At 40.5% G+C, this 26,448-nt stretch overlaps 1 protein-coding gene across 1 annotated transcript; it reads left to right on the plus strand.

The window, feature by feature from the left end:
• Window positions 1-36: 36 nt before the first annotated feature.
• CENPQ (centromere protein Q) lies at window positions 37-26,448 on the plus strand. Its single transcript, XM_089523207.1, has 9 exons — window positions 37-139; window positions 6,181-6,289; window positions 8,632-8,680; window positions 11,595-11,715; window positions 15,317-15,385; window positions 21,645-21,774; window positions 22,435-22,554; window positions 22,708-22,785; window positions 25,901-26,448. Exons 2-9 carry the CDS (start codon window positions 6,197-6,199, stop codon window positions 26,021-26,023), a joined length of 783 nt encoding a protein of 260 aa, XP_089379333.1. The 5' UTR covers window positions 37-139; window positions 6,181-6,196; the 3' UTR covers window positions 26,024-26,448.

Consider the following 26,448-nt stretch of genomic DNA (forward strand, 5'->3'; position numbering starts at 1 on the left):
TCTGGACGGAAGGCAAGCAGAGAAGCAGCTGGGTCCCTGGGCCTCGAGGGGCGCCTGTCTGGGAAGGGAGGGAGATAAGCCGAGCTAGGAGAGCGAACTCTGGGGACTGGCGCCAGCAGAGAAAGCCCGGTAGTTCTGAGTAAGCCTAGGGACCTTGTTCAGATTTGCCTTTGAAGAGATGTTGGACTCCAACTCCCAGAAGCCTCAGCCATGTTGCCCAATAGCTGGGGATTCTGGGAGATGAAGTCCAAAATCTCTTGAACAGCACAGTTATGGGGACCATTGATATATAATGTTATAGTACCCCAAACTGTTCCCTTGAAGAGCTTTTGGACTCCAGCTCCCAGAAGCCTCAGCCATGTTGCCCAATAGCTGGGGATTCTGGGAGATGAAGTCCAAAATCTCTTGAAGAGCACAGTTTGGGGACCATTGATATATAATGTTATAGTACCCCAAACTGTTCCCTTGAAGAGCTTTTGGACTCCAGCTCCCAGAAGCCTCAGCCATGTTGCCCAATAGCTGGGGATTCTGGGAGATGAAGTCCAAAATCTCTTGAACAGCACAGTTATGGGGACCATTGATATATAATGTTATAGTACCCCAAACTGTTCCCTTGAAGAGCTTTTGGACTCCAGCTCCCAGAAGCCTCAGCCATGTTGCCCAATAGCTGGGGATTCTGGGAGCCGTAGTCCAAAATCCCTTGAAGAGCACAGTTATGGGGACCATTGATATATAATGTTATAGTACCCCAAACTGTTCCCTTGAAGAGCTTTTGGACTCCAGCTCCCAGAAGCCTCAGCCATGTTGCCCAATAGCTGGGGATTCTGGGAGCCGTAGTCCAAAATCCCTTGAAGAGCACAGTTATGGGGACCATTGATATATAATGTTATAGTACCCCAAACTGTTCCCTTGAAGAGATTTTGGACTCCAGCTCCCAGAAGCCTCAGCCATGTTGCCCAATAGCTGGGGATTCTGGGAGCCGTAGTCCAAAATCCCTTGAAGAGCACAGTTATGGGGACCATTGATATATAATGTTATAGTACCCCAAACTGTTCCCTTGAAGAGATTTTGGACTCCAGCTCCCAGAAGCCTCAGCCATGTTGCCCAATAGCTGGGGATTCTGGGAGCCGTAGTCCAAAATCCCTTGAAGAGCACAGTTATGGGGACCACTGGCCTAGCATTCCAGTTCACAGGGGCTGGCCTTCAGGGAGTCCTAATACTCACATCCTTGTTGTGTGTACTCTTCCCTCCACATTTGTGACTTTGGCTTTTGTAGACTTGAATGTTCACGGGTTTTATTTCTTACTAGCTGTACCCAGCCATGCGTTACTGTGGCTCAGTCTGGTTAAATGGGCAAGAAGGAAAAGAGAAAGCGCAAGTTTCTGAAATGTTTAATTTCACAATGCTTGTGGGTATACAATATCTTTTGTCGTTCCATTGCCTGTGTAGATACTTAGATTGTCTGGTTTGCCGACTCTAGAACCCGCAACATATAATTGTCCATGTGAGAAGCAATCCGTGTCTAGATCTAAACCACACAGTTCAAAAGACTGGCCCTGAGCTTTGCTGATGGCGATTGCAAATGCCCATCGAATATTTCGTATAGCAAGTGTTGCTGTTATATCCAACAGATGACACTGTTTTACCAAAAAGATATTTTTACCTGTGTCAGGTGACACACACACACACACACATAATTATAGGTATATGCATATGAAAACATGCATGTAATCAAAGGGAACGTTGTGTCAAAACTTGAAAGCAATCAGTGAAGAACCTTCGGAGATGTAAGATTTTGAACAAACGAACATTTACATTTTTATTTATACAGATGTATTTATTTCATAGAATGATAGAATCGTAGAGTTGGAAGAGAGCGCAAGGGCCCTCCAGTCCAACCCCATCCTGCCATGCAGGAACTCTCAATCAAAGCATCCCCGACAGATGGCCATCCAGCCTCTGCTTAAAGACCTCCAATGAAGGAGACTCCACTAAACTCCGAGGAAGGAATGTGCTCCACTGTCATTTATATCCCACCTTTCTCCCTGGAGGGACCCAAATGCAAATGGGAAACCACTCAGAGTCAGGGACTTTCCCAGCAGATAATGATCACTAATTAGCAGCTTCCCAGGCTGAGGCCAGCCATCAGCACAGAACAATACACATGCAAATCACTCCTGCATCCCCAGGCTCACACAGTATATATACACCCAACTTTTTCCAGGCAAGCATTCTCTGAAGATGCCAGCCACAGACGCTGGCAAAACGTCGGGAAGAAACTCTTCTTGAACATCGCCACACAACCCGAAAAACTCACAAGAACTACATATAAAATTAAGATTAAAAACATACAAATGTTAAAAAGCATAATCTAAAACACCTACTCTATACAAAACCCAGCCTGTCGTGATTTTAAAAAGCCTGCCTATATAAAAACAAAACAAAACAAAAAAACATTTTACTTGCCAACAAAAGGCATTTTAACAGACTCTACAGTAAAAGTTTTAAACAATTAAAACCATAAAATAAAAATAGTTTCAGTTAGTCTCAAAGTTGCGACAAGATTTCTCTACATACTGATTCTACAGACTAACACAGCTATATCTGAATTTTATCAGTATAAAATCATGTACATTAAAACTAAAATATACATAATAATCACCCCATATAAAAGCCACCCCATGATTGTTTATTAAAAGCCAGCCTGAATAAAACCATTTTTTCTTGCCAGCAAAAGGAAAGCAGGGAGGGGGCCAGTCTAGTCTCTCCTGGAAGGGAGTTCCAGAGGGTGGGAGCAGCCACTGAGAAGGCTCTCTCTCATGTCCTCACCAAATGATTTTGGCAGGACTGAGAGAAAGCCTTCCCCTGAAGATCTTGGGGCTCTGGCAGGTTCATATGGGGAGATACAGCCTCTCAGATATGGCAGCTAAAATGGCCAATACGATTCTAGACTGCATCAATAGAAGTATAGTGTCTAGCTCAAGGGAAGTAATAGTGCCACTCTATTCTGCTCTGGTCAGGCCCCATCTGGAATACTGTGTCCAGTTCTAGGCATCACAATTCAAAAAGGATGTTGAGAAACTGGAGGGAGTCCAAAGGAGGGCAACTACAATGGTGAAGGGCCTGGAAACCATGCCCTATGAAAAATGACGTAGGGAGCTGGGTATGCTTAGCCTGGAGAAGAACCAGTTAAGGGGTGATATGATAGCCCTGTTTAAATATTTGAAGGGATGTCATATTGAGGAGGGAGCAAGCTTATTTTCTGCTGCTCCAGAGAACAGGACCTGGAGCAATGGATGCAAGCTGCAGGAAAAGAGATTCCACTTAAACATTAGTAGGAACTTCATGACAGTGAGAGCTGTTTGACAGTGGAGCACACTCCCTCTGTGTATGGTGGAGTCTTCTTCTTTGAAGAAGTATGGTGGAGTCCCCTTCCTTAGAGGTCTTTAAACAGAGGCTCAATTGCCATCTGTTGGGGATGGTTTGATTGAGAGTACCTGCATGGCAGGGGGTTGGACTGAATAGCCGTTGTGGTCTCTTCCAACCCTATGGCCTGTTACAGACTGCCAAAATAATGCTGCTTCGGGTCTCTATGGAGGTATGCTATTTAAATGATGCATGGGTCCTAAGAGTCCGGAGGTCGCGCCAAAGCCACACTCCACTCCTAAGCACTGGAGTGCAGCTTTGGTGCAGCTTCCAGATTCTTAGGACCCATGCATCATTTAAACAGCATACCTCCAAAGAGACCTGAAGCAGCTTTATTTTGGCAGTCTGTAACAGGCCTATGATTCCTTGAAATAGTCTGTACCTAAGCTGTGTAGGCCTTTATTGGTCATGAGCAGCACTTTGAATTGTGCCTGGAAACAAATCGGTAACCAGTGAAGCTGTTTCAGCAAGGGGATTATATGCTCCCTATAACGGGCATTCTAGCTATGGTGTTTTGAACATGTTGAAGTTTCCAAACAGTTTCCAACAGCATCCCCACATAGAGTGTGTTACAGTAGTCCAAATGGAATATAATCAAGGCACGTGTCACCGTACCCAGACCTGACTTCTCAAGAAATGGGTGCAGCTGTCACACTAATTTCAGCTCTGCAAATGCACTCCAGGCCACTGCTGAAACCTGGGCAGCCAGATTCAGAGTTGACTCCAGGAGCAGAAAATGGCAGCTATCGTGGTATGGTCAGTGGTAAACATGTTTCCTAGAAGACAAACTCTTGGGATCTAATAAAAAAACAATGTGTATCCAGAGCGACGCAACTGAAGCGGAGGCCAAAGCCAATTAGTTTCCGGGCAAGGTACAAGGTGTTGGTGATTACCTTCAAAGCCCTACATGGCTTGGGACCAGAATACTTAAGAGATCGCCTCCTTCCATACTGTCCGTCCCGCACTCTAAGGTCCTCGGGGAAGAATCTACTTCAGCCAATAAAATCTAGGCTAACTTCAGTCACCCAGAGGGCCTTTTCCATTGCAGCTCTGAAGCTATGGAATGACCTGCCGAAGGAGATCCGTGACATTTCTACTCTTACAGCCTTTAAGAAGGCTCTTAAGACGGATCTCTTCCAGCAGGCCTTCCCTACCTAGTTCTACTCCCTATTTACTGTGACTTATGTCACTCTGTCCACCAATTCTTCTCTTAAATGTAATGAGAAGAATTACATTAAAATTAATTAAAATAAAATCCTTGCCTCAAGAAGAAGAGCCCTCCCTCCATGACATCACCATCAGACCTGGGAGGAAATTAAAAAGAGAGGCCCAACTTCCATCAGGCCTAACTGTGAATGTACTCACTTCGCTCTCTTTAATTTTATTGTATTTTATTTATTTATTGTATTTTATTTTATTATCTTTATTTTTACTGTTGTAACCCGCCTGGATTCCTTGTGATTGGGCGGGCTATAAATAAATCATTATTATTATTATCTATGGAAAAGTAAAGAATTTTTTGTTTAATTTGTCATTGCTTTCTTTTATTTCAATAATAACAAGTGTCTTAATTTTTCAAGTTCCCAGCCTAATGTATGGAAGGCTTTATTGTTGAACATTTCAGTTCATAGTATTGATGTTATGATGGCTGCTCTTTTATTGTTTTTTTAAATTGAAAAATGTTCCAAAATCAAAGCCAGTATTTTGAAATCACAATCAATAGAATTAGCATACATTTCCTAGATGGCAAACTGATGATGAAACCAGGTGGTTTCTACAAGGTAAACGTGGGAGGTTGCACCTCAAATGCAAGGAAATTTTTTTTCCCACAAAGCATAAAAAATTACTTATTTCACAAACAGTTATCTAATGATGATCAGTTAAACACACACAGAGAAACTACAAACCACATATAAAAACATGCAGGAATAATATCCACAATAACAAGATATACACACTTCAGGAAAATCACCTGCTGCACCAAAAGGCTACTTTTGATCCCATGCCGGGAGAAATGTAGGGTAATGAAATAAAATGAATTAATAATGAAATAAATAATGAAACAAAATGAATTAATCAAACACATATCATACCCACATAAAAACAATGCCTAGCAAAGCACACACAGAACAGTGGCACTGTTACTCACCTCCCATCTTGTTCCCTACCACCCTGAAGGTGCAATTTATGTCAAAATGAAATGCTAGGCAGCAGGAATTCTCCATTTTTATTTTCTGAGAATACCTCTAGTACTTCATCGGTGGTAAAGTGCATTGATCCGGCTGCACATCAACCCCTCCCAACTCTGTTTTGGTGGCTGTTGATCATTCACTCTTTTGTTGTTGTTGTTGCTGTTGTTGCCAGAATTGATGTGTGAATTGTCCCTCCTGAACCAGCGGCTTATATTCTAGATAGGACAGAAGCAAAAGATTTTGAAATACTGCTTGTGACAGTGCAAGAGACAACATAATAATTATTTTATTATATTTATTTGTATCATGCTCTTTTCCCAGAAGTGGGACTCAGAGCAGCTGTGACTCAATCTTGTTATGCTACAGTTATTAAATCAATGCTAAAGATGTTAAACTATAATTTATGTCATGAGTAAATCATCAAGAGTCTGCTGTTTCTGTGTGCTTGACATAAGGATCAGTTTAAAATTAGGAAGCCACCTTGCTCATTACATTGGGATGTTTAGAATGATTATTTGTTTCTAATTTTCAAAGTCTTGAAATTTCTACATTGTTCTTTTAGCAAGACAAGAGGAGTCATGGAGGTGAGAAAATCTAAAGAGCAAATAGAGCATCCCAGAAGAAAAAAGAGTTCAAATGAAAGACCACGAAAGAGAAACGTAGAGAGAGAAGTAAGTATCTTCAAAAGAAAAGCAATGCTTGGAGAGAATAGCTTCATGTATCTGAAATTACAGGAAAGATTCTAGAGCAGATCATTATACAGAGAATCTGTGAACCTCTAGAAGGCAATGGCATAATCACAAAAAACAACATGGGTTTCAGAGAAACAACCCATGTCAGTCAAATCTGATATCTTTTTTTGATAGAATTACCAGCTTGGTAGATGAAGGGAATGCTGTGGATATAGCATGTCTTGATTTCAGTATGGCCTTTGACAAAGTTCTCCATGACATTGTTGCAAACAAGCTTGTAAAATGTGGGCTAGACAGGGTATCTGTTACATGGATTTGTAATTGGTTGACTGGCTGAACCCAAAGGGTGTTCAATAATGCCTCCTTTCCATCCTGGAGAGAAGTGACCAGTGGAATGCCAAAGGCTTCTGTCCTGGGCCCAGTGCTATTTAACATCTTTATCAATGGCTTGGATGACACAATTGGGGGCATACTTATCAAATTTGCAGATGACACCAAATTAGGAGGAGTAGATAATTCCAGTATGCCTGAAAAGATTAGAAAGCTGGGCCAAAACTAACAAAATGAACTTCAACAGGGAGAAATGTATGGTACTGCACTTAGGGCGGAAAAATGAGGAAGGACTAGCAACAGTCTAAGACACGCAGATGACACCATACTACTAGCTGAAAACATCACAGACTTGGAACAACTATTAAGGAAGATCAAGTAGAAAAGTGCAAAGGCAGACTTACTGTTAAACATAAAGAAAACAAAAATAATGACCACAGAGAATCTACACAAATCCAACCTAAAGCATTAGGAAATAAAAGTAGTAATTGAACCAGGAACTGGAAATCAGAAGAAGATTAAGAATGGGGAGGGTGGCTATGAAAGAACTAGTAAAGATTCTCAAATGCAAAGATATATAATTGAGCATCAGTTAGAATCATATAAGACATCATTTCCCTATTACCATGTATGGATGTGAGAGCTGACAGATAAGAAAGAAGATAGGTAGAAAATCAATTCATTCAAGGTGTAGTGCCAGAGAAGAATATTGAGGAATCCATGGACAGCCAAAAAGACAAACAAATGGGTCCTAGAGCAGATTAAGTCAGAAATCTCTCCGTGGAAGCCAAGATGTCAAAAATGAGGCTGTCATATTTCAGACACATAATGCAAAGGGAGGAGCCATTGGAAAAAAACAATAATGGTAGGAAAGGTAGAGGGAAGTAGAAAAAGAAGAAGGCCACATGCTAGATGGATGGACTCTATTAGGAGGTTGTACGTGGAATCTAAACAGAGCAGTGAGGACAGAAAGTCTTGGAGAAGTTTCATCCCCAGGGTTGTTATGAGTCGAGCTTTACTCAGTGGTGGTTAACAACATAACAAAAATCTAATATGCAATATTAGGCAGCAACAGTAGGTAATATGCAATAATATGTAAAGTAATAAAACTACAATTCCTTGGTCAGGATCTGATGTGGTAGAAATATGTTAGATGACTTGCACAAAAGTGCTTTCTGTTGAGGCAAAGACTGGATACGGTCTAAACAGAACACAAGCAAGATATAGAATCATAGAATTGTAGAATTGAAAGAGACCACTAGGGCAATCCAGTTGAGTCCCGCTTGCCATGCAGGAAATCACAGTCAAAGCATCCCTGACAGATGGCCATCCAGCCTCTGTTTAAAGACCTCTAAGGAAGAAGACTCCACTACATTCCGAGGGAGTGTGTTCTACTGTCGAAAAGCTCTTACTGTCAGAAAGTTCCTCCTAATATTGAGTTAGAATCTCTGTTCCTGGAGTTTGCATCCATTGTTCCATGTTCAAGTCTCTGGAGCAGCAGAAAACAAGCTTGCTCTATCCTCAATGTGACACCCCTTCAAATATATAAAGAGGGTTATCATCATATCACCCCTTAACTGTCTCTTCCCCAGGCTAAACATATCTAGCGCCCTAATTCTTTCCTCATAAGGCATGGTTTCCAGACCTTCACAGTCTGCCCCTTAAGCTGGCCACCACTGTGGTTCCAAACTGCACCACCAGGAGTTGGATTTAATCCACTCCTTTTTGATTCAATCAAAAGGGCCAAATTGTGGTGCCAAAGCAGCTTCCGGCCACTCTGGAGCCTGCATCGCTTGAACTCCACACCCGCAAAGCAGCCAGAAGCCGCCTTATTTGGCCCATGTGTTTCAGGCCTATAAGGAACTGTATGATGACTGATTAAACTTTTAATAAGAACCCTAAATGTCTGTGTAGTCTTCAATTTGTAAACTGGGCTGTAAGCCAGGTTGCACTTCAAACATTTATGTTTCTGTTTTATTTCTTTATGGCAGGATGCACAAGTAGTCAAGAAAAAACAGAAGAGAACAGTGCATCGAGAAGGTATTAAATTGCTTTGAATTTTTTTTTCATCTTTTTGGAACCTTGTGGGCTGTCTTTTCCCTAAAACTGGAAGTGACTGTTACATTTTGAAAAAAACTGCCATGTCAATGTAAATGACCTTTGTACCTTCCTAGAGGCTTTTGGCGGCATAGTTACTCTGCCCCACTTTGGAAGGTGAAAGCCCAAGAAGTACAAAAACAGCTTTGGAGTGGGTCCTGTCCAGTTTTTGAGTTGCCCATTCCCTTAGAATGTTACTTTCTCTGTCAGTGGAGTTGGAGCCATTCATGAATGGGTTAACTCTTTCTGCTGTCCAGCCTGGGCAAATAATTATGTGTCTTTCTTTTGAAAGTTTTAAGACTAGATCCCTAACTTCACCTTTTTTTCCTTGCCATACATAATTCAAAACAGATTGTATTACCACTTTACTTCCATCTTAATTCTTTCCATTTTTGTTGTGCTCTTTCTCCTCCTTCAGCATTTCCCCCCTTTTTAACTTAACTTTTATGTATCCTCCCCTCCTTTCCTCTCCTATGTCACCTATGGGAAAAACCTCCACAAGGATGGGTATGTTGTCTATCTTGCCCAAGAAATATAGTTGCATAGTGAGAGATATTCCTAACTGCCTCCTTCAAGACTGGTAAGAACTCATGCCTCATTGAACCCTCACATGATGCTGCCACACCTCTTCAGCTGCTTCTGTCAGAACAGTGGGGTTGGAGATTGCTGGCACTACTACTGTCTTCTCGAACACATCACGATATGGCAACTGGTGTTTTAGAGATGGTAGTGGTGGATTTTGATCTCCAGACTGCTGTGGATTTGGACTCAGCCAAGATCATGTAAGTGATTATCCAGGTAGAAGCAGCAAGCAACAATCACAGTGTTGAAGGGGAAGGTTTGGAATATCAGGAAAAGGAAGTGGGGGAATTGTCAAAGTTTCTCTCACACAGTACCTCAGTTGGTGCCCCAGATCACATTCTAGATCAAGAGAAGTAATAGTGCCACTCTATTCTGCTTTGGTCAGGCCCCACCTGGAATACTGTGTCCAGTTCTGGGCACTGCAATTAAAAAAGGACATTGAGAAACTGGAGCATGTCCAAAGGAGGGCAACTAAAATGGTGAAGGGTCTTGAAAGCATGTCCTATGAGGAACGACTTAGGGAGGTGGGGATGTTTAGCCTGGAGAAGAGAAGGTTAAGAGGTGATATGATAACCCTGTTTAAATATTTGAAGGGATGTCATATTGAGGAGGGAGCAAGCCTGTTTTCTGCTGCTTCAGAGACTAGGACCTGGAGCAGTGGATGCAAGCTGCAGGAAAAGAGATTCCACCTCAACATTAGGAGGAACTTCCTGATAGTAAGGGCTGTTTGACAGTGGAACACACTTCCTCGGAGTGTAGTGCAGTCTCCCTCCTTGGAGGTTTTCAAATGGAGGCTGGATGGCCATCTGTCGGGGATGCTTTGATTGGGATTTCCTGCATGGCAGGGGGTTGGACTGGATAGTCCTTGTGGTCTCTTCCAACTCTACGATTCTATGAGTCTATGATTCTAATATTTCAGCTGTTCCTTTGTTTGTTTTAAAGCAGTCTCATCTCCTAATAAATATTTGTTTAACCTCCATGAAAATTCTTTTGTTGATTGCTTCCATTCCATTATAATGGGGTTATGATTGGAACTTTTCTTTCCAATCATCTTCAGATTTTTTACTTCTTTGAACAATTCTTTCGAGATAAGGAACATATCCATTCTAGAAGCAGAACAGTGAGGTTCTCAGTAGAAGGTTAGAGTTTCCGTATTCCTGTCTCCATGGATCTAGTAATCACAGACTCCGTCTCCCTTGATTCTCTTTAATTGTTTTACTGGACAGTCTATCCATCATGGGGTTCACCACCCGTTTACAATCCCCTGTCAATATAAAATGCTCAGTTCTTGTAAATTCTTTGTAAATACCTTATAAAATTTTGCATTATTTTCTTAAAGGATCATAGAGGCCTACAGTCAAATCACCCTCCCCATATATTTGTGCTTCCACAGCAAAGTATCTCCCTTCTTTATCATTCAAGATTTCTTTTGCAGGAATATGCTTCCCAACATACACTGCAATTCCAGTTTTTTGTCTTTTACTGTTAAAAAAAGGTTTTGGCCCAATTTCAGATGTTTAAGATATTTTATATCTTGTTTTCTTGTGAGAGTTTCTTTTTCTAATAAGTGATAAACTTGTTTCCTTTTGCAAGGGGACTTCATACATTTAAAGTTCCATGATATGAACTTCATTTTATTTTATTGTTTCTTTTTTTTTTAATTTTAAAATTTTATTTGAAAAAATACATTCCAATAAACAAATTCAGTCTCACAAAGTTAAACAAATAGTTTGTTTAATACCAATTATTTTAAGTATACTTCAATGTACTTCCTATGAATTACTGAGTTCCCCCCCCCCCAAATGTCAATACAGTGCGCTCTTGCTTTATACGGGGGATCCGTTATGTAAAATAAATTCAGCCCATGCTCAAGCCCCATTTACATGAATGAGGTACGTACACACTGTGCCAGTTTGGGTTACATTTAGTATGGAATAAAAAGACAAACAAATGATTTACAATAAAATCTAGTATACTGTCATAAGGATTTCAAGGCTTTTGTTGGAAAGGTGCAATTATTATTATTATTATTATTATTATTATTTCATATAGCGCTGTAGATTTGCACAGCGCTGTACATAAAAACAATAAATATAAAAGTAAACCTGCCTATGGTGTACAATCTAAGAAATAATAAGATAATACATATAAAAATTGTGAAACTCTTTTTGTCATAAACAAGTATTGTACAGCATAAAGTGTTACCATAACATAGTGCTCCAGCACAATATTCCATCTAGCTATGATATGTACAAATATTATTTTTCTTCACCAGCAAAACTAACATGTCTGAACATAGGAGTACTGAAGGCAACTGCAACCCAACAAGCAAAATGGCAACCACTTTCAAAGAGCACTAGAGAGCATCTGGAAGCTACAGTGCATTGGTTACTAGCGTAAGTACTGACTACATTTGTTTCCCTTGGAAAGCTTCAGAAAACACAAAAGATTGTTTATCTTCAACAGAGTTAGTAAAAAGCAAGTTTTAAATACAGCAACCAAATTCTCATTCTTTTGGTTTAAAATATTTGGTGAAGTTTAAACCAGGTTTTGGAGGGTTGTTTTTTGTTTTTGTTTTATGGAAACATTTTAATTAAAAGAGTTTGAATCCTGTTTATCATAGTAATACTGTGAAACATTATTTTATGTACAGACCATCATCCTTATCCACAAATTTTTTATCCACAGATTTAAGCATCCACAGCTTGAAAATATTCAATCAAAATATACATTCCAAATAGCAAACCTTGATTTTGCCATTTTATACGAGGGGCACCATTTTCCTATGCCATTGTATTTAATGGGACTTGAGCACCCATGGATTTTGTTATCTGCTGGTGGTCCTGGAACCAAACCCCAGCAGATAACAAGTGCCCACTGTATTAGAAATTTTGATTGACATTAACAATCCAAAGTTATTAGGCTTTGATATCATTCACCTCTATCACTAAAACATTTATTTATTAATTTATTATTATTGTTCCTATTAGAAATGAATATATGTAGACATCTTGTTGTTGTGTGACTTCAAATTGAAATGTTTACATTCTGGAGTTTGTTATACAGTGGAGAGGAGGAGCCAGGCATAGTCAGACATGCATTCTAGACTTTAGGAGAGCAGAGTTTAGTAAACTAAGGCATGATCCTGTGGTTAGCAGTACTGAAAGAGAAGGGAGTTCAAGATGGATGGGAGTTTCTCAAAAGTGAGATACTGAAGGCACAATTTCAAACAGTTCCAATGAGGAAAAAAAATGGGAGATGTCTCAAGAGACCAGGATGGATGACTAAGGAACTTTCAGCTGAGCTAAATTTTAAATGGAACATGTATAAGAAATGGAAAAATGAGGAAATCACCAGAGGGTAATTCAAACAAATAGCTAGCATGTGTAGGGGTAAAGTCAGAAAAGCTAAAGTTCAGAATGAACCTAGGCTTGCTAGAGAGGTTAAGAACAATACAAAGGACTTTTTTGGATATGTCCGCAGCAAAAGGAAGAAGAAGAAAATGGTACTGCCACTGCGTGGAGAAGATGACAAAATGCTAACAGAGGACAGAGAAAAGGCAGAATTACTCAACACCTTCTTTGCCTCAGTTTTCTCAGAAAAGGCAAAGGGTGCTCAAGGACAGAATAGGGGAAATTCAGCACAGTATAAGTAAGGAGATAGTACAGGAATACTTCGTTAATCTAAATGAATATAAGTCTCTAGGACCTGATGAACTACATGCGAGAGTATTAAAAGAACTGCCAAATGTAGTATTGGAGCCACTGGCAATAATTTTGAGAACTCCTGATTTTTACAAGCTTGTTTGCAAGAATGTCATGGGGAACTCATGATTGGTTTGCCACAGGGCGGTATATAAATAAATATTATTATTATATTATTATTATTAACTCTGTCAAAGGCCTTACTGAAATCAAGATATTCTATATCCACAGCATTGCCTTCATCTACTAAGCTTGTAATTTTATCAAAAAAAGAGATCAAGTTTGTCTGGCATGCCTTGTTTCTCTGAACCCATGTTGACTTTTTGTGATTATATTGCCTTCTAGATGGTCATAGACTCTCTGTTTAATGATCTGCTCTAGAACCTTTCCTGGTATAGATGTTAGACTAACTGGATGATAATTGTTGGGATCCTCTCCCCCCCCCCTTTTTTTTTTTGAAGATGGGGACAAAATTTGCCCTCCTCCAGTCTGCTGGGACTTCTCCTGTTCTCCAGGAGTTCTCAAAGAACGTCCTTTTTAAATTATGATGCCCAGAACTGGACACAATATTCCAGGTGGGGCCTGACCAGAGCATAATAGAGTGGCACTATTACTACCCTTGATCTAGACCCTATACTTCTATTGATGCTGCCTAATAGATGTGTGAAAAGGATCTGGAAGTCCAAGTAGACCACAGGTTGAACATGAGTCAACAGTGCGATGTGGCAGCTAAAAAGGCCAATGCAATTTTAGGCTGCATCAATAGAAGTATAGTGGCTTCTGGCCTCTTAGAACGTATTTATTATTTAAACAGCATACCTCCAAATTGACCCGAAGCAGCTTTATTTTGGCTTGTCTGTATGGGCTCTAAAGTCTACGAAAGCTCATGCTACAAACTTCTTTTCCCCCCCAGTTAGTCTGAAAGGTGGTACAAAATCTCTATACAGTGGATCCTTGTTATATGCTGGGGTTTGGTTCCAAGATCTCCCGTGTATAACAAAATCCGTGTATGCTCAAGTCCCATTAAATATAATGACATAGCAAAATGGTGCCCCTTATAAAAAATGGAAAATCAAGGTAAATTTATACTTTTTCTGAACATTTTCAAACCGTGTATGCTTGAATCTGTGTATAAAAAATCCGTGTATAAGAAGGGCTGACTGTACATATTAATTCTACAAACACTGCTATATCTTTAAATTCTATCACTATGGAAAGCACCAAATTTAGCCGAACGAAGTGGAAATCCCTCAACCTCTTCACCAAACTTGCCCAGATACATACAGATATCTGTTAGATTTTTGGCTTGTGAAGATTCTGTTCCTTATTTACAAGTGTGTGTTAAGAATCAAAAAGAATATTCTGTGGCGTAGAACTTTTGTGTTCTCTCTGTCAGTGATCAGACAAATAGGCTGTAAGCCATGCCCCTTTTCTCTGCTATTGTGTCTGAGGTAAAAAGGCAGCTCAGCTCTCTACTTAAGACTCTGTTTGAAGAAAGACTGTTAAAGCTGTTATGTTCTCTGCAATTTATAGTAAAAGAGAGTTCTTTTATAAACCTTTGTCTTCTTGGATGTTATTTTTCCTTACGAGGGAATAGACAAGGTTGTGACCATAAGGTTTACTGCTGAGGGAATTAAACCAACAGCAACCTTAACAATATCTCTTTCTCAACAAGTGAAAACAATGGGATCTCGTTACCAAGAATCTACGTGTGGGGAGCCCTTTGCAAATTACATATCATGTAGAGCTCTGGGTCTGCTGACTGGGTCCACAAAAGCCAACATTCCTTTTCAGTTTTCTTCAGTTAAACTCCTGTACTCCTGTCTGTACCTGGCTTCCACTCCACCATAAGCAACTGAAGAAGTAGACTAAAGTCTAAAAAAGCTCATGTTACAAACTTCTTCTTTTTGCTTTTAATCTCAAAGATGCTACATCATCTCTATACACATAAGATAGTAGATTGCTCCACTGCACCCCCAGAAATGAATTTCCATGTTGGGTTCCAATCCATCTAAAACAATTTTCTTAATCTAGCTAAAACAATTTGCTTAGCATTTATATATCATATTTTTATTGTCTTGTGGAGACAAAGGTTGTATCTTATCTCTATAAGAGGTTACTTTTAAATTGACCACTAAATTACTATTCTGTATTGAAAAGACACCTGGGAACTAAAGGCAAGATGCTCCCATGATATTCCTAAGAATAGGTGCATGGCAAACACACACACACGCCCCGCAAATGTCTGCATGTAAAAAAAAAAAGTTCAGTAAATTTTATTCTCTTCTTCCAGGTCTATTCTGTATAAAACGACAGAAAATCACAGTGAAATTGAAAAGCATTTAAATCTCCTCAAGAAAAGGTAATGGATAGTGGCTAGCATGTGTTTCAGCAACAATTCTGAGCTTATTTATAGATGCAAATGTGATTATGTTCAGAAAATTTGAATCCCTGATTTTTCAAACAAAGGAATAGTAGCCTGGTTGATAATGTAAAATAAGACTACCCAACTGACACCCCAGAGGCTTTAACACCCCGTTTGGCCTTCCCAAAGAATTATACCAAATTTTAACCAAGGACATAGTAAAATGTCTACAGTTTGGACAGGAAAAATATTTTTAAATTTTGAGATATTTTAATGTTGTGTCTCTGAGATGTTGTATCTAGGTGCGTGTCGTTCTTAAATTGTGGAACATTTATTGCTGGATGATACCAGATTTGTTAGGGGTCAGCCTTTGTGATAAAAACACCTCCTACTCTTGACTGCTGCAGTATCCCCCAAAAATATAGTGGCCTTCACAGTGGAGAGAAAGTATACCTGTTCTGGGTCTTGCCCTTCAACTTCATCGCAGATCCTTGTGTTTTCATGAAAGTCATGGCTGTGGTGGCAGTTTTTCTGTGTCAGCAAGGTGCCCTGTATCCCTACATAGATGACTGCCATGTCATACCCCCCTTCAAAAGACAGTTCATGGCAAACTTAAATACCGTCCTGGACCTTCTCCAGTGCCTCAATCAACCTCCTTGTGAATCAAGAGAAATTTCTCTTGATCCCTATTCAACAGATAAGATTCATTGGGGCAATCTTGGATTCAAAAGAACAAACAGCCTTCCTCCCTTCACAATGCCTCATCAGTCCATCCTTCAGTATCTTTGGTACAGACAGCTGTGAGTGCAGGTGATCTTTGGGTGCATGTCATCTGCCATGTCAGTCACATGCCATGCCAGACTCTGAATAATGCCCCTGCAATTGTGGTTCACTGCCAACTTCAACCCACTTCAAGACTCTCCGACCATCGTGAGAACCACCCAGCAATCCCTCTTCTGGTGTCTGATACCCTCCAATGTCCAGAGTGGCATGTCTCCCCTGTAACCTCAGCCTCTTGTCACAACGAATGCATTGATGACAGGTTCAGGGGCTCAACTCAACAAGTTCTTCATTCAAGGCTTTTCTATGATTCTGTGAAAAGAGGAGAAGACTTTGCACGTAAATACCCTGGAACTGCTCACAGTAAAAACACTCCTTGAAACATTCCTATGGGGCAAGGTGGCACAGTCACTGATCAACAATGCTATGGTTATGTACTGCTTAAATCTGGGAGGTACTGTCTCCCAGTCTTCTCACTTTCACACAATGGTTCTGAGACTGGTGTACTGAAAGAAGCAACACATTCAAGGCCATTAACTTCCCCAGAGAAGACAACGTCCTAGTAGGACTTCAAATTAAGCACACGAGTGGAGAGTACATCCCAGAATGCTGAAGCAAATCCTCCATCAGTGGGGAGAATCACAGCTTGATCTCTTCACTTTAGAGGTGAACACTCAGTGCAAACATTACTCCTGGACTCCTCAGGGGAAGCCGCACAAAGATGTCTTCCTGTTTCATATTAGAATCATAGAATTGGAAGAGACCACAAGGGCCATCCAGGAACTAATAATCAAAGCACCACTGACAGATGGGCACCTAGTCTCTGTGAAGAATACCTCCAAAGAAGGATACTCCACCACACTCCGAGGGAGCGTGTTTCTCTGTCGAACAGCACTTACTGTCAGGAAGTTTCTCCTGATGATGAGGTGGAATCTCAGTTTCAATCCATTGTTCCGTGTCCTATTCTCTGGAGCAACAGAAAACAAGCTTGCTCCATCCTTAATATGACACCCTTTCAAATACTTAAAAAGGGCTGTCATATCAACTCTTATCTGTCTCTTCTCCAGATGTGGCTTGATTCTTTTAATTTCAATTTCATTTTTTTAAAATTGCAATTCAGCTGAGTTTCATTTTGTTTTTCTAACTTTTTGGTTAGTCTTTTCTGCGCAGAGGCAGAAAAATATTATTATTAATTTTTCACTGCCTCTCCCCATGGATTGATATGGAGAACAACAGCAGATTAATATATAACATACAACATCAGTTAAAAACACACACATACATTTTAAAAACAAGTTAAGACAAATAGAAATAAAAACTGTATATAATGTATGTGATATCCAAAGTGTGATGCAAATAACACATTGTGAAAAGATATCTGTCAACGAAGTTGATACTTCGATGGGTGCCTAGGGGAAGATGTCTGTTACATAAATTCTGTGAGGGGGTGCTGAAAAGTTCTTGGCCTTACCAAGAAGACAGTGACCTAGAGTCATGAAACTTGCATGCTGTTCTGCATATGCACTCTAAAGTTCTATGTGCTTGGCATATCATTTCTCAAGTTTTTCTAAACCTTCCAAAAGAAAAAAAAATCCAATATCTGACCACTGAAATACTGCTCTGCTGCTGCTGCTACCACCTCTTAATCATTTGAAAAATTCCTTCCTTTCAAACTCTTTCTTTCTCAGCTCCAGGGATTTCTAAATGAAATGGATTATCTAGATCCATTTCAGTCTGGCTTCAAGCCTAGCTATGGCACAGAGACAGCTCTGGTTGCCTTGGTGGATGACCTTCGCAGGGAACTGGACAAGGGGAGTGTACCCTGTTGGTCCTGTTAGATCTCTCAGAGACTTTTGATACCATCGACCATGGTATCCTTCTGAGCTGCTTCTCTGATGGGACTTGGGGGCACTGTTATGCAGTGGTTCCAGTCTTCATAGAGGAGTGGACCCAGAAGGTGGTGTTGGGGGACTCCTGTTCGACTCCTTGGCCACTGGTCTGTTTTGTCCCCCATGTTGTTTTAACATCTACATGAAACCACTGGGAGATGTCATTTGGAATCTTGGGGTGTGGTGTCATCAGTATGGAGATGACACCCAACTCTGTTTCTCCTTTCCATCTGACTCCAAGAAAGCTGTCTCTGTGCTGAACCAGTGTCTGCTGTCAGTAATGGACTAGATAAGGTCAAACAAATTGAAGCTTAATCCAGACAAGACAGAGGTGCTCCTGGTCAGTCATAAGGCAGATCAGGGGATTGGGGCTATGCCTGAGCTGGATGGGGTTACAATCCCCCTGAAATCTCAGGCTCGCAGCTTGGGTGTGCTCCTGGACTCCAGTCTGAGCCTGGATAATAATAATAATAATAATAATAATAATAATATGGTTTATTTGTAATCCGCTTTTGCAGGGTTTGATCAAAGTGGATGCCCACATCTCAGCAGTGGTCAGGACTGCATTTGCACAATTAAAACTTGTGCGCCAGCTGCACCCGTTCCTTGAGACTACAGGGACACATGCTTTGGTTACATCCCTTTTGGACTACTGTAATGCGCTCTATATGGGGCTGCCTTTGGAAACTGTTTGGAAACTTCAGCTAGTCCAAAATGGTGCAGCTAGAATGCTTACCGGAGCCAGTTACAGGAAGCATGTAACTCCTGTATTGAAACAGCTTCACTGGCTACCGGTTTGTTTCCGAGTACAATTCAAAATGCTGGTCATGACCTATAAAGCCCTACGTGGCTTAGGTCCAGACTGTTTGAGTGACCCTATCTCCCCATACGAACCACCTAGAGCCCTAAGATCCTCAGGAGAAGGCTTTCTCTTGGTCCCAGCACCATCCCAGGCTCACCTGGTGAAGGCATGAGAGAGAGCCTTCTCAGTGGCTGCTCCCACCCTGTGGAATTCTCTTCCATGGGAGACTAGGCTGGCCCCTTCACTGCTGGCATTTCGCAGACAGGCAAAGACATTTTTGTTTAAACAGGTCTTTTGAAATCTGGCAGGCTTGGTTTTATTGGGAGATGAAAGGGTTGGTCTTGGATTGTTAACTTTGTATGATTTCAATTTTATATTTGTAATTTTTATACTTTTAGGATTTTAATTGTACAGTTTTAATTGTTGTGTTTTATATATATTAGCTGCCTTGGGTCTCACTTTGGGAGAAAGGTGGGATAAAAATAAAACAAAATAAATAAGGTTTGGAAATAAGAAATAGTCAGATGGGGCATGATTTGATGAGTAAGGTGGATGATCTTTGCACCCAAATCCCAAATTCTTCAAAACAGTCATCGTCTTGCCTGTGAGCAGTGCATTGTCCTGCAAAAAGAGAACATCTTTCCACAGCTTCCCTACCCTTTTCCCTTCAATGTCTCTTCTAATCAGCAAATCAAGTTAGATTAGCATTCTGCATTAACTGTTTGACCTTTCTGATAATCATCAAGATAGCTTCCTTATACCAAATAACTGTAGCCATCACCTTTCCTGCTGACCTATGAGTCTTGAATTTCTTCTGCCAAGGTGAACCCGAGTGCTGCCACTATAAGGACCATTCTTTGGTCTCTGGATCATAATGATATGTAACCATGTTTCATCAGCAGTGCCGAGTTGTTACGAAAAATTGTTACTACATTGCCCCAAATGCTGCAAAATCAACATGGAGGTATCCACTCAAATTCGTCGCTGATCAACATTCTAACACTTCAGCACCCATTGCAGCTGACAGCTTCTGCATAGCTGTCATGAATTATAAATGCAATGTATTCTTGGGATATCGCTAGTGACTCAGCAAATTTTCTGCTGAACAATTTTATAAGCTGACACTATTGAAGGTCTTCTAGACCTTGCAGGTTTCGAAATCTCAACACTGAAAGTTGGCACACCACTTCTTCACATTTGAGTACAGTGGGCACTTGTATGTTTGCATCATACATCATGGATTTCCTTTAGAGTTATTTTCTGTAGGAACAGGAATTTAAATTGGTGAAGGGTCTGGAATCCATGTCCTATGAGGAACGCCTTAGGGAACCGAAGATGTTTAGCCTGGAGAAGAGAAGGTTAAGAGGTGATATGATAGCCCTGCTTAAATGTTGAAGGGGTATCATATTGAGGAGGGAGCAAACTTGATTTTTGCTGCTCCAGAGAACAGGACCTGGAAAAATGGATGCAAGCTGCAGGAAAAGAGATTCCACCCCAACATTAGGAGGAACTTCCTGACACTAAGGGCTGTTGGACAGTGGAACAAACTCTCTCGGAGTGTAGTGGAATCTCCTTTGGAGTTCTTTAAACAGAGGCTGGATAGCCATCTGACGGGGATCTTTGATTGTGAGTTCCTGCATGGCAGGGGTTGGACTGGATGGCCCTTGTGGTCTCTTTAAACTATATGATTATATGATTTTAAGATAGATGAACACAGAGTTCAGCATTTGAATCACAGAATCATAGAGTTGGAAGTAGGATTGTCATAACTGTCTTCCACAAAACTGGGATGGGGTGGTCGGACATCTCGCCCCTTCTCAGCCTCCCAACCAATCAGGGAGGCTTCTGGCCGGAGGAAGGGGCGGGACTTCCATCAGGAAAGGCTGCTGGGGCTTTTAGTTGCAGGAGGAACTGCCCCTTCCCAGCCTTCCAAACAATCAGGGAGGCTTCCGGCAGGAGAATGGGGTGGGGCTTGTGGTTGCAAAGGCTGCAGGGTCTTGTAGTCGTAGGAGGAACCTGCTGGGGACTACAAGCCCCAGTGGCCTTTGCGGCTGGAAGTCCTGCCCCTTTTTCCTGCCAGAAGCCTCCCTGATTAATTGGGAGGTTGGGAAGGTGTGGGACGTCCGGCCACGCTTCTTGCTGATTGAGGCGGAGGCAGCCCTCTGGAGACGGAGGCCCAAAGAAGGAGGAGGATGTGGCTGGAGGATGAGGTGGCACGGGGACTGGACAGGAGGTCCAAACCCATGATTGTCCTGGCCAGAATCGGGACATGGCAAGCCTAGTTAGAAGAGACCACAAGGGCCATCTAGTCCAATCCCCTGCCAAGCAGGAACTCTCAGTCAAAGCATACTCGATAGATGGCCATCCAGTCTCTGTTTAAAGACCTCAAAGGAAGAAGATTCCACCACTCCTTTTTGCTGACATGGTTCTATCAGTGAACTGGTGGGGGGGCAGAAATTAGAACTATGATTCTGCAAATTGGCATTTTACATTACAAAAGAACACACTCTCAACCTACAGTGACAAAATTATGCTCAGATTTTGAGAAGTGAGTTGAGCTGAGAACCTCTCAGCTCCCCTCATATGTCCTTGAGGGCTTAGTTGTATGATACAAAAATTATAAAGAGAAATGTATAAAGAGACCTCCTGTAATATTATAACCTGCAAGAAATCAGTTACACTGGGACTGATCTCTTATGTAAGGAATCTTATAATTTCTTATATTGTAATTGATCCTGTTTGCAATTTCCACATAGTGGTAATGTTCTTCATCACTTTCCTCAAGGCTTCTCAACATTTTTGAGACCCTGCGAGTTCCAGTGGAGAAGCTGAGCAGCTGGAAGAATGTGCATAAAATTCTAGCAAAGGAAAAGAAAATGAGTGTTGTCATTGAAGAGGGTTTGGTGGAGTTGCAGGTAAGGAAGAAGAGATGCATCTTGAGTATTTCTATGGCACTCTGTCCAAAAGCAAACAGTAAAGGAATAATCAGTTCACTGAAGAAGAAGGCATTCGTGTGATTTACCCATCAACTAATTTTGTCATTACTTCATGCCACAGTATAGACCACTGCTCTGAGAAGTATTCAGGGGATGGGAGGTAGAAAAATAATTATTTTAATTTATCCTAACTGAATTATTTTAATTTCTCCTAACTGTGTCTGGATAATCTTTATTAAGTTACATAATTTGGTGCTTGCTGATTTTTGCTATAATTTTTCTTCCCTTTTCATTCCCTGAAGCAGGCTGGGAGAAGATTAAAATAAGAGTCAGTCCAACCAATCTGAGTTAGTATTTGTATTTCATGAAATTGGCCTAGTTCTTAAATTGTACACAGTATTTTGTTATCACTTTCTTTCATCAATTTTTATGCCACACTGTATAAAAACAAATTGTTATCTTAAAGTGTGTCTTTGATTTCAGTCTATTATTCAGAGTGGTTATTTGGAAAGAGAGTATAATTTAACTTCGTGATCTATATGTAGCAGCTAGAACTAAACTGATGCAGGGACAACATTTACCACATGTTCACCCTGCTTCCAATACATTACTTAACTTTATTATTTTTTTTAAATACAGAATGAATTGGATAAAGTTTTGCAAGAAGCAGAATTCAGAGATAAGAATATTGAATGTTTCCAGAACAAACTGCAGGAATTAAAATCTGAGCTGGCAGCAGAGGAATCAGCAGCAAGCAAGGTATCTAGAACGGAGATTTTGTTTTGGTTAGAATTGGGTTTGTCTCACTACTACATGGGTTAAGGAGGATAGATCTCAGAGTAAAGATATAGGAGAAAGGTGGATTTATATTTCTAAATATATTGATGTCAGATGTTCTGCCTTTCTCCCCAGTTATTCCAGAGAGATATTAAAGATGGTCTTCCTCTTCCAGATATCTCAAAAGATTCTCTAAAAGCACCCATTCTTCAGGTGAGCAGATGTAGAGTGCTACGTTTCAGGAGCTTTCTGACATCAAATATCAAGTTTTTGATACTTCATCTTGCCAGATTGCTTTGTTTTCTTTTTTCTTTTCCTTTTTGTATTTCACAGTGGGAACAAACTTTCTGTTGTTGTTCTGTTCCTAAGAATAATATTAAAAGAAGAGCTGCACAAATGGCTTTTCTACTGTAACCTATAGTTTATGCTTCAGTCCAAGTACCTGCCTTTGAGAAAATCAAGGGCAGGATATGAGCAGAGTAACACTCCATCCTTTGCAACAGGTGTCTCTCTAGACAATCTTGCATAACAGAAACAATGACATGTTACTATTTCTTTGTGGAGAGGGGAGCAACATCTTAAATGTGGGTTGATTTGCCCCTTCCTCCATAGGCAACAACAAATTAGCCTTCTGAGGGTGTCAAGTAGGCAGAGCAGCCCTCGCACAAAACCTGTCTTTGTTCCTACCTTTTCTCTGTACAACAGTATTTTTTTTGTTCCACTCCAGGCATTATTATTATTATTATTATTATTATTAACCTTTATTTATAAAGCACTGTAAATTTACACAGCACTGTACATACAATCTTTTAATTAGGCGGTTCCCTGCCCTCAGGCTTACAATCTAAAAAGACACGACACAAAAGGAGAAGTGAGTGGTTAATTCCTCCTTTTTCAACCCTTAAAAAAGAAGAAAAAAAGCCTTTTGAAACCCTCCTTTTCCGATGTTCTCTAGTCAATACAGACCTCCCACCTTTTCCCCCCTTGCTCTCCATTTCACCTTCCCTTCTCCCCCTGCTCAGTGGCCACATGGAAGAGAAAGAAGAAATGACAAAAGTGTGGAATGGCAAGGAAAGCCCTGGCAGCACTAGGAACTACCAGCCACAGTGAGACTCTCCCACTCAGTCAGCTGCTGTGTATCAAAGGATAGGGGGCATCTCGACAGCCACTTGAAGATGAAACTCTCCTGCACTGTGCAGCCCAGGTGAGCTCCACATTCCTGGCCCAGCATGGACTAGGGTTGGAGCTGCAGACTTCACAACCAGAGAAGTACGATGTGAGTAATGCCAGCCCAGGTTAGGCATGGAGCCCCTCCAAAATGGATTTCGTGGCCTTGCTGAGGGATTTGATAACATGTGAAGCGGTGGTGTTTTCCCTCCTCCATTGGAACCCCGCTGGGCAGGGATTCACAAGACCTCCAGGACTGTGATAGAATCATATAGTTTGAAGAGACCACAAGGGCCATCCAGTCCAACCAAGAAAGGTTTTTGCCAATAGTCTCAAAAATTTGATCAGGAAGCTTTAAGCTGAGTTGTGTGCAGGAAGGAAACAGTATTCTGGAGGGCAGGAGTTCATAGAACCATAGAGTCACAAGAGACCACAAGGTCTCCAGCCCAACCCCCTGCCATGTAGGAACACAGAATCAAAGCATCCTCGACACGTTGCCATCCAGCCTCTGCTTTAAAATCTGCAAAGAAGGAGACTACACTACACTCTGAGGGAGCATGTTCTGCTGTCAAACAGCTCTTCCTGTCAGAAAGTTTCTTCCTAATGTTCAGTTGGAATCTCTGTTCCAGGAGCTTGCATGCATTATTCTGTGTTCTAGTTCCTCCTAATGTTGAGGTGGAATCTCTTTTCCTGTAGCTTGCATCCATGTTTCTAGGTCCTATTCTTTGGAACAGCAGGAATATCTTTGATATATGTTCGATATATCTTTTGATCCATAACAAAAGAAATGGATGCACATTAGTTAATTTGGGGAATATGTTAATTTTTTTTTTAAAAAAAGTTATTCCCTTTTTTCTGTGAAAGATACCTTCTCTTTTCCTTTCTCTTTGGTCCAGAGCATTGAGTTGTCACACGACTGGCTTTGTGGAAGGGTTGCTTCACGTACTAGACATCCTCAGAAAGCTTATTGGTTCCTGCCTAGAGATGTGAAATTTCTGGAAAAAAGCATTTTTTCTGTGTTTTTTTTGGGGGGAAGGGAGAAAATTCTGATAATTTTGAAAAAATGCAAAATTAGCATTTTTTACAGATTGAAAGTCACTCTGTTACTTTAGGAACATAAAATATGACTATGTACAATTTGATCTGGCATAAAGTTATCACAACTGGTATATTAAATACAGTGTATTCAAATAATTATAACAAACAGAATTTACTTTATTTTTAAAAAAATTATTTGTAACAAATGGAGTAATCTCCTGAACTTTGGTTTGACTAGTTTATATGGAGCAGGCAAAACAAAACAAACAAAAAAACCCTTTAAATACCCACAGAAGAAATAATCAATATTAGTAACAAAAAATTGTTTATATTTCCTCTCTACAGTATCAAAGCACCCATTCCCTTAAAAAGAATTGCATGTGGAAGGGAGAAGGGACTAAGATTCAATTAATAGGCATGAAATTTGATCAGATTCATTTTCCGAGCTCTGGGCCACAGAAATATTACAGTTTGACACCACTTTAACTGTCATGGCTCAATGCTAGGCAGTCCTGGGAATTGTAGTTTTCTGTGACACCAGAACTCTGACACAGAAGGCTAAATGTCATAAAACCACAAATCCCAGAATTCCATGGCACTTAAAGTGATGTTAAACTGCATTGTTTCTGCAGTGTGGATGCAGTGCTGGTTATCAGTTTCAGTCTCTGTTTCTGCTTATAAATGATTTGGTGGATATATGAACACCTTGTCTTAAAGATTTTATTCATCATGCTAAAATAAAACATTCCATAATTGGTTTTCTTCCTTTTTTCAATTTTTCCAATTTGGGGGGGGGGGGGGGGGCTTTGGGGGAAAAACTGGGGATTTTTTCCCCTTGATTTTTCTAGTTTTTCCCCTGGCCTTCTCATCTCTATTCCTGCGAATGGAGAAGGGTGCAGACCAACCCACATTTAGGGTGTCTGTCCCCTTTTCCACAGCAAATGGCCATCTCACAGGTGAGTACAAATGGTTCTTTCCCTGAGATATTCTAAATTTCATAGTGCCATCCTTGCACACTTGAACTTTTGAAGCTTTTCTGAAAATTGTTTTGAATTCTTACATGATAATCCTTTATGACATTCACATACCATCTCAAACTTTCTACCATTTTCATATTCTATAGAATGAGCTTTTGAAAGTTAAAAACGAACAGCTTCTTAAAGACTTGAACACTATTCAGCAATCAAATGAAATGAAGACTGTGTCAGCTTTTCTAGAACATGTGTATGAAAACACAGACTTTTGAATGAGCAGAGTCACTGCCTGGATGTTGCCTACGCAAGGAGATAAGCTATATCACTTGTAAGGAAGACACTGTAAATAAATTATTTGTTTTCAGAACATGATTATGATGCTTCCTCTATGATTACCTGTGTTTCCAGATTGTGCTTCTACATTTTTCTCATGTGTTCTGTGGTGATATGTTAAAATTAATCATCTTGTGCTAGGAACTTCGCTTCACAAGGAATAATATGTATAGCTGAAAACTATTTGATGAACTTTATTTTTCCAGAGGATCAAAAGCAAACGCAAAAATTCAGTTTGAGTACAAGTCTGCTAAAGTCTGTGACCTACTTCTTGAAGCTGTTGTCTACATCACCAAATCTGCTATGTTTGTACTTCAGTTGTTTTATGACCCAATTCCTATTGCTCAGGTTTGAGTAGTTAATA

This window comes from Sceloporus occidentalis, unplaced genomic scaffold (genome assembly GCF_023333645.1).
Source record: "Sceloporus occidentalis isolate IW3139 unplaced genomic scaffold, rSceOcc1.0.p SCAF_4, whole genome shotgun sequence".
NCBI classification, from domain to species: domain Eukaryota; kingdom Metazoa; phylum Chordata; class Lepidosauria; order Squamata; family Phrynosomatidae; genus Sceloporus; species Sceloporus occidentalis.

Coding starts and splice junctions, on each gene's coding strand:
- CENPQ (XM_089523207.1), top strand. CDS start 6,197: ATGGAGGTGAGAAAATCTAAAGAGCAAATAGAGCATCCCAGAAGAAAA. Junction 11,716..15,316: donor ACAGTGCATTGGTTACTAGC/GTAAGTACTGAC, acceptor CTCTTCTTCCAG/GTCTATTCTGTATAAAACGA. Junction 21,775..22,434: donor AGGGTTTGGTGGAGTTGCAG/GTAAGGAAGAAG, acceptor TTTTAAATACAG/AATGAATTGGATAAAGTTTT.